Source organism: Pinus tabuliformis, chromosome Q (genome assembly GCF_031772625.1).
Source record: "Pinus tabuliformis cultivar Carrire ecotype Pingquan chromosome Q, CPIR1, whole genome shotgun sequence".
Classification (NCBI taxonomy): domain Eukaryota; kingdom Viridiplantae; phylum Streptophyta; class Pinopsida; order Pinales; family Pinaceae; genus Pinus; species Pinus tabuliformis.
In genome coordinates this window covers 1,343,339,183-1,343,348,323 of record NC_142296.1, presented here as the reverse complement: position 1 = coordinate 1,343,348,323, position 9,141 = coordinate 1,343,339,183, and the positions used below count along the sequence as shown (strand labels likewise).

Below are 9,141 nucleotides of genomic sequence, written 5' to 3'. Positions count from 1 at the left end.
TCATTAAGGAATCTTCTTTTGATCTCTCCCCTTTTTTTCTCATCATCTTCTGCTCACCTTTCTGGCTTCCCTCAATCCCTTTTCTCTTTGGGACTCCCTTCTCCTTAGTCATGCCATTTTCCCTCCCTCCGCTTGGATTTTCCTTCCTTTTGCTTAGTTTTTGGTGGGTGTTCTCTGTAAATTTCTATCCAAGCATCTCTTAGTGCTTTGTATCTTGGGGTTCTCCTCATTTTTTTCTCCCTCCTAAACTCACTTTCAAGGATTACTTATTGGGAGGATTTTGTGTCGTTTATGTCTCTCTTTCTTTTTGCCTCTCGATCAACGTGGCACATGTCCTTTGCACTGGAATTATTTAGTGTATATTTGCCTCATTTTGAGATTTTTTGTTGCTCTGACTTTTCTATCATGCCTCATTAGAAAGCGAGAGTTCAAAGGGTGGAGCATATTACCAAGAGCAGGTCCGTAAGGGAAATACTAGCATGCATAATCGACTGGAGGACTTTGTATCAGGCTATCATGAACTCATGTTAGGACACATTCATGAAGAACTTGCATGTGCTAAAGAAGAAGCATCACCACAGGTACGTCCTCTCTCACGCATAGAGATTCTCATTGAATGGGAATATTGGATGTGAGACATTGGACACACGAGAGGCCACTTCAACAAATATATGAAAATTATTGATCCTTATTGGAAAATGAAGTTTCTACTGGGATGCATGCTCTTAGACCAACACAAACATTATTACCCACTTCCTTGAGCATCTTCATCAACATGAGGGACTTGGAGCAATTGAAGTACACCTAAGGAATTACCCCTAAACGAGGAAAATGCCAGAAGACATTAAAGAGTCCATCCTGGTTGTAATCTCATATTTTAATCACTATGCCTAGTTGGTTATATGTTTATGTTTTATGTTTCCTTTGTTGTAGACTATTTTCCACAAATTTCCTTACGATAGTTTCTCCATTTTTGTTTGTTTACTTAGTCTCTCGTGTTACTTAGTTGGGTATATGCTTTATGTTTCCTATGTTGTAGGATGTCCTTAATAGAATTTCTTAGTTTTGGTTTGTTTACTTAGTCTCTGGTAGTACTCAGTTGGCCGTCTTAGGAGACAATTTTTGGATCTGGTCAAGTAGCACTAGTGAGAGATTGACATAAATGTTTCCCCTAATATGGGAAACTCTAGATCTTGAAAGCAATGGAATTTTCATCCTACAAAACAAATATGTTAATAAACTAATATTTAAGATACATTTCTACACTCTATATATAGATTAAAAAATCAAATTATTTTTTTAAAATTACTAAATTTAGAAAAAAATAGTTTATAATTTTTTTAAGTATTTTATATTTAATAAATTAATGATTATTATGAAACTTTGAAATTGATAAAAAAAATCTAGTTTTTTAATTTTATATTTTGGTTAGCATCTTCATCGACATATGAGAGACTTAGAGGCAATTGACGAACACCTAGGCAACATCAGAAGATACTAAAAAGTCCATTTTAATTTCTATGCCTAGTTAGTTATATGTCTATGTTTTATGTTTCCTGTGTTGCAAACCCATTTTCACAAATGTCCTTACTACAATTTTTCAATTTCTGTTTGTTTACTTAGCCTCTTCAAGTACTTAGTGGTGTTTATGTTTTATGTTTCCTATGTTGCAGACTATTTTTAACAAAGTTCCTTAAGGTAATTTCTTTGTTTTGGTTTGTTTAGTTTGTCTCTCCTAGTACTCACATGGCCCTCTCCTCCATATAGATAATTTTTTTGGATGTGGTCAAGTCTCCCTAGTAAAACCCTGACCTGAATGTTTTTATTTATTATGTAAACTCTAATTTTTGAAGGCATTTATTTTTATATTTTCATCTTTCAATAAATTAGAAAATTAAAATAAAGGTATATACTTATATGAGATATATTTTTATCATAACATGATTTAGAATTAAGATAATTTAAAAATATAAAAAAAACAGAGATATACCAATATTCTCTTATTAGAATGATATTTTATTTTTGTTTGAATATAACTATAAATTTTGATCTTTTAATAAAATTACTTATTTTATTTTAATAAAATGATATTTTATTTTTGTTTGAATATAACTATAAATTTTGATCTTCTAATAAAATTACTTATTTTTTTTTTTTAATTTAATATATATATATATATATATTCACTTTGATTTTCCATCTATTCTTATGATAATGTTTCTACATCCAAATAATTTTATGGATGTAATTTTACAAAAGCGAGTTGACTCCGATAAATTTTATAATAACATCTTGAACTTTAAAATAACATATTTACATAAATTTAATTGAACTTATCCTAAGCCATAGCCCTGTGATTGGTATATTGGATCTCAAAATTAATTGTAACTTGTGCAGTGGTATTTCTCTCCTATAATCTTTACGGTGATATAATTCTATCATAAACTTCAAAATCCATATAGGTTTCACTTTGGCGTATCTCTCTTGCGATGAGAAAAATGATCTTTTTAAATCTTGTGTTTCCAATTTTAAATATTTTTACAAATGGCATATCTATGTGACAATATCTAGTTTCACACTCATGCTCAAACATTGAAGGTGTTTTTAAGAAATTCTCAATACTCTTATGCTCAAACATTGAAGGTGCTTTTAAAGAAATTCCCAATACTCTTATGTCAAGTACTTTAGTATTATTGCCATTAGTTTGGATTAGCCATCTGAATACCTCAAACACCAGGCCAAAAAAATATGGTAAACATAATCACTGCCATTGAGTTTTTGTTAGGAATTAAAATTAAATGATTTTGTAAGTGCATGCACACATGGAGTAATAATAGGATTCATGGTGGAACCAAAGAATGATATCTAATATAATGTATTGCAAAAACTTGTTAATATTTGAATTCAAAAGAGTGAAGAGAATTTTACTTGAATAGTTCCTGAGGCACAATACTTACTAAGGTTTTGCAAATAGGGTAGCAAGCTAAGTGGGCTTGATTGTGGGAAAACTTCATAGTTAAGCAGGGTTGAGCCAGAGGCGATCTGGGATAGGTGACCTCATGACAAGGCCCGAAAGTGATGATCACACTATGTGATTGAATCCCAAAGAATGCCAAAAAAAAATTCAAAAAATCTTGTAGAAGCAGTGTTCCAATCATAAAATTTTAAAGTTTAACAACTATAACTTAGATTTACAAAATTCTTTACTAGATTTTCTCTAAATATAATCAGAATTTCCATATTTTTCCAGACAACTCTTCCGCCACATACTACTCAATTATACGTTGCAGCTTCATGAACATCGCATGATCATAAAGATAATACCATGTGGAGAAACAATATAATATAGGACAGACCAATAATATAATATACGCACTATCATTCGTTTTTGGAGGAACACGTTAGAAATTCAAAATTTTATATGTGGGCCTGCGTGTAAATTGCGAATTTATTCGATGGCTCACACTTCAATAAAGGATTCTACAATTGGATCACTGGAAATATCATAGGTAATTCAAGCCGATGGGAATCGTTCCCGGAACAAAACAAAATGTTTAAAAAAATAATGAAACGATGCATCGACCGATGGAAACGAAATGTATGGAACAGCTACACCGGCGTAGGATTCGCCCTGACAAAACAATAATATGAATATAATATTATGTTACTCTATAATTGACCCAATCCTCCGGCCCGATGTGGGCCCTCGTACTTTCCCATGTTAATAATGGAAGCGATTGGGCTACGATTTTCTGTCTGCTCCCACAGAATCCAGACTGAGTGTCAGACTCTGGTTTGTAATATCGAATCAAATACCACTGCACCACTACTCATATCTAATTATAGAAAATCAACTCCTGCTACACTGGAATAATTGTAAGTGACTGCTCAGAGATCACGTGCTAAAAACTCCACCCATGGCTCCTGTAATTCCAAATTCTCCCGACTCATGCGATGCCGCTGCAGCAACTACTGATAATCTTGTTATAGATATGGATATTCCTGTCTTCGATTTCTCTCACATTCAATCCGAGGGATTGCCGGGCAAGGGATTCGATCAGAACGATGAGAAAACCCTCCTCTCGGAATTCAGAAGATGTTGTGAAGACTGGGGGTGTTTTCGGCTTACCAATCATGGAATCTCACACCAGCTAATCGAGAGAGTAGAAATACTCTGTAGGGACGTGTTTAGGCTCCCTACAGAGACCAAGCAGAAAAACGTATCCCCGACTCTCTACGGCGGTTACCTCACAGGAGGATCTGTGGCTCCTTACTACGAGAGCCTTGGCATAGGGCCCGACATTCAAGCTATACACGAGTTCAGCGATCTCATGTGGCCTCAAGGAAACCAAAACTTCTGGTTAACACCTTTACCTTACATTTAGGGTTTACCTTTCAAGGTTCTAGGGTTCTTACCCTAAAACTTGGGATTTTATTTTGGTTTCTTGATAGGGTTTCAAGGTTCTTGCTCTAAAGCTAGCTGGACGTCACTGATAAATGTAGATGTATTTGAATCATGGCAGCCAAGTCATCCGAGAGTATGTCGAAAGGAAGAAGGAGTTGTCTGACAGTATTCACAAGATTATTCTGGCCAATTTGGGAGTGAGCAATTACTACGCTTCGCACTTCGAGCACTGTGATGTTTGGTTCCGCATGAATGAATACCAAGTATCATGTGATGAAGCCTCTGGATCGATTGCTCTTCTGCCTCATACAGATGGAGGTAGCATTACGATTCTGCATGAAGATCAGGTGGGCGGTCTTCAAGTGTTAAGCAAGGCCGGAAAGTGGGTGGAAGTAAAGCCCACGCCCAATTCATTCATCGTCTTCCTGGGAGATACAATACAGGTAGTCTTCATTCATCGCTTATTTTCTGTTATTCTCTTTCTCTAACGATCCAGAATCAAATAGTCAAATTGTTTGTCGTAATCCCGAATTAATTAGTCAAAATGCTCGCCTTACGAATAATAATGGTACTGCATATACAGTTCTGTGTTGAAATCGAATAATAGTACTGTATACACAGTTCTATGTTGAAATGAACTTTTGGGTATGTATTTTTAATTGGGAAATTTTGAAAAGGCTACAAAAGTGTGGGCACTTAATAATTACTTTAATAAAATAGTTCTGTAAACTAAAACATAACTCTTTAAAATCAAATAAAACAAAACAAAAAGGAACGAAAAGAGTGGACTCCTTTAAAGGCAAGCGGCTATATAATATAATAAAGACATAATTTCAAACGAAAATAAAAACAGCTAATTTCAAATTTGTATATTATTAAAAATTCTAATCCTATTTTAAATAATAAAAAAATTGGTATTTAGTTTATTTTATATTAAATTTGGTATATTATAGGTGTTAATTTTGTTTTCCAATGATTTTTAAATTATAAAAAGATTTTTTAATTCCTTTAATACTTAATAAATTAGATGTTAATAACTTACATGAGGTGATTTACTACTTGGAAGTAGAGTAAAATAATGTTATTAGAATAATTATTTTTTCACTTATCTGATGGTAATTGGAGTTACAATATCTTCCATTGGACTCATGGGTAATTTTTTACTCATTTGGTGGTAATGGGAGTTACAATATCTTCCATTGGACTCATGGGATTAATGGGACTCAGTCTGCAACAATTTGTGGATATGTTTCCTATGTAGAGAGTCTTGCAAGTGTTAGTGAGGTCGGAGCACACAGGGATTGTTACTGTTTTTATTTATGGATGTGTTTTCTAAGGAGAGTCTTTCAAGGGTTAGTGAGGTCGGAGAACACAGGGAGGGATTGTTACTGTTTTTGGATGGTGGGAAACCCATCCTCATTTCAACATAGGTTTAAATGTTAGAAATTTCCTCTCAATACAACGTTTCTACTTATCGAGGAAGTTGTTTCCATTTGTGCTTTGTTTCAATGATTGACACATGGGGTGCTAAAACCTTGGAGTTGACAACTCTTCTTCTCTCCCGTTCCTCATTAAGGCATTTTCTTTGGATCTCTCCCATTTTTTTCTCATCAGCTTGTGCTCACCTTCTGGCTTCCTTCAATACCTCTTGTCTTTGGGACTCCCTTCTCCTTAGTCATGACATTTTCCCTCCCTTCGCTTGGACTTTTCTTCTTTTTGCTTATTTTTTGGTGGGTGCTCTCTATATGTTTCCATCCAAACATCGTTTCGTGGTTTGTATCTTGAAGTTTTCCAGTTTCCTCTCCCTCCTAAACTCGTTTTTGAGGATTACTTCTTGGGAGGATTTTGTGTCAATGGTGTCTTTCTCTTTGCCTCTCAATCAACATGGCACCTATCCTTCAAACTGGACTTATTTAGTCTGTCTTTGCCTCGGTCTAAGATTTTTTGTTTCTCTGACTTTTCTACCAAGCCTTGTTAGAAAGTAAGAGTTCGAAAGGTGCAACATATTACCAAGAATAGGTCCATAGGGGAAATACTAGCATGCTTACATGTGTTAAACGAGAAGCATCACTAGAGGTACGTCCTCTCTCACACATAGAGATTCTCATTGAATGGGAATATTGGATGTGAGACATTGGACACACGACAGGTCACTTCAACAAATATACGCAAATTGTTGATCCTTATTGGCAAATGAAGTTTCTACTGGGTTGCATGCTCTTGGACCAACAATAGCATCAAATAGATATTTGCCACTCCCTTGATCATATTCATAACATGAGGGACTTGGAGCAAATTCAAGAACACCTAAGGAATTCCCCCTCTATGGGGAAAACACTGGAAGACATTAAAGTGTCGATCCTGGTCGCAATCTCATATTCTAATCACTATCCCTAGTAAGTTATATGTTTATGTTTTATGTTTCCTATGTTGTATACTATTGTTCACAAAGTTCCTTATGATAGTTTCCCAATTTTTGTTTGTTTACATAGTCTCTCTTGTTACTTAGTTGGGTCTATGATTTATGTTTCCTAGGTTGTAGGTTATTATATCTAATGTTCCTTACGCCAATTTCTTAGTTTTGGTTTTTTTAGTTGTCTTTGGTAGTACTTAGTTGGCCCTCTCCTCTCTATGAAGATAATTCTTGGATTTAGTAAAATCTCCCTAGTGAAACATTGACCTAAATGTTTTCACTTACCTTGGAAACTCTAGTTTTTGAAGGCAATGGAATTTTCACCCTACAAAACAAATATGTTAATAAACTAAGATTTAAGATACATTTTTACACTCTATATATACATTAACAAAAAAAATTACTAAATTTTTAAAAATTATTTTATATTATTTTTTGAAATGTTTGTTTTTAAATCTTTTATATTTAATAAATTAAATATTATTATGAAACTTTTAAATTGATAAAAAAAATAAAGCCTTTTAATCTTATATTTTGGTGAGCATCTTCATAGACATATGAATGACTTTCTAATCACTACGCCTAGGTAGTTATAAGTCTATGTTTTATGTTTCCTATGTTGCATACTCATTTCCACGAACATCCTTACTACAATTAATCAATTTTGGTTTGTTTACTTAGTCTCTTCAAGTACTTAGTGGGGTCTATGTTTTATGTTTCCTATGTTGCATACTATTTTTCACAAAGATCCTGGAGAGAATTTCTCAATTTTATTTCGTTTAATTTGTTTCTCCTAATACTCACATGGCGTTTTCCTCTCTATAGAGATTTTTTTTTTTTTATTTAGTTAAGTCTCAATAGTAAAAGGCTGCCTAAATGTTTTTACTTATTATGTAAACTCTAGTTTCTCAAGGCATTTATTTTTATATTTTCATCTTTCAATATATATATATATATATATATATATATATATATATAATTTAGAATTAAAATAATTTAAAAAAATTGTTTAAATATAGTTCTTTTAATATTTTTTATATATTATTTTAATTATATAATTTTCTATTTAATCTTGTGATAATGCTCCTACATTAAAATAATTTTATAAAAGCACCTTGACTCTGATTAATTTTATAATAACCTTTTGAAATTTTATAATAACCTTTTGATATTTTAAATAACATTTTTAAATAAAGTTAATTGTACCTCGTAATACATATAAGCCCTAAGCCAGAGCCCTATGATTCACATATTGGATCTCAAAATTAATGTAAGTTGTGCAGTGGTATTTCTCTTCTATGATCTTTACAGTGATATAATTATATGATAAACCTCAAAATCCAAGTAGGTTTCACTCTAGTGTATCTCTCTTGCGATGAGAAAAAAGATCTTTTTATATCTTGTGTTTCCGATTGTAAATATTTTAATAAGTGGCATATCTATGTGACAATATCTCGTTTCACACTTATGCTCAAACATTGAATGTGCTCATGTCAGGTAATTAAGTATTATTGCCATTAGTTTGGATTAGTCATTTGAATACCTCAAACTCCAAGCCAAAAAAAATATGGTAAACATAATCACTGCCATTGAGTTTTTGTTAGGAATTTAAATTAAATGATTTTGTAAGTGCATGCAGGCATGGAGTAATAATAGGATTCGTGGTGGAAAACATCGTGTGATTGTTAAAGGACGACAATCTCGTCTGTCCATGGGTTTGTTCAGAGTATTTCCCGATGAGATGGAGATAAACGCACCGGCAGAGTTAGTGGACAATGAGCATTCACGTCATTACAGAGCTTTCCATTATCCAGAGTACATAGCCTCTAAGGCAACAAATATGAGTAAATGGGAGAACCCTCTTGACGCCTATGCAACTTATTAATTTCCATCCTTGCAAATGAGGAATATTACTTTATCCTTTAGATATAATGAGTTGTTAATGTATATAAAAGAAGTGTGATTATGCACATGTTTGATGCATTTTGGATTTTCAGAACATTTGTTTAACTAGAAAACAAGTTTTTAAAATAGGTCATTGTGCTCTATGGCAATATATTCAACTAGACATTCTTGTGGATTAGCTGGTTTAAGAAAAAATGAAGCATTAGATTCCTTACCTATTAAAGTATTAGATATTTTATCTATAATTATTTTCCATGAGTGTTATTATTGAACATTGAGCAATAAAAAAAAAATACATAATTTACATTAATATAAAAGTTTTTTTGTGGATTTGTTGGTTCAAACAGAAAGGAACTTTAACTCCTTGATATTATAATTGTTTAATTGGTGATTTATCCAAAGCATTAGATTTTATATA

At 32.9% G+C, this 9,141-nt stretch overlaps 1 protein-coding gene across 1 annotated transcript; it reads left to right on the top strand.

The window, feature by feature from the left end:
- Positions 1–3,759: 3,759 nt before the first annotated feature.
- Positions 3,760–8,937, top strand: LOC149224836 (C4-beta,C20-epoxidase-like). The gene is made up of 3 exons (XM_089383617.1): positions 3,760–4,360; positions 4,524–4,848; positions 8,458–8,937. The coding sequence occupies exons 1-3, from the start codon at positions 3,918–3,920 to the stop codon at positions 8,701–8,703; spliced, it is 1,014 nt and encodes a 337-aa protein (XP_089239743.1). The 5' UTR covers positions 3,760–3,917; the 3' UTR covers positions 8,704–8,937.
- Positions 8,938–9,141: the final 204 nt, after the last annotated feature.

Coding starts and splice junctions, on each gene's coding strand:
- LOC149224836 (XM_089383617.1), top strand. CDS start 3,918: ATGGCTCCTGTAATTCCAAATTCTCCCGACTCATGCGATGCCGCTGCA. Junction 4,361..4,523: donor CAAGGAAACCAAAACTTCTG/GTTAACACCTTT, acceptor GAATCATGGCAG/CCAAGTCATCCGAGAGTATG. Junction 4,849..8,457: donor TCCTGGGAGATACAATACAG/GTAGTCTTCATT, acceptor AAGTGCATGCAG/GCATGGAGTAATAATAGGAT.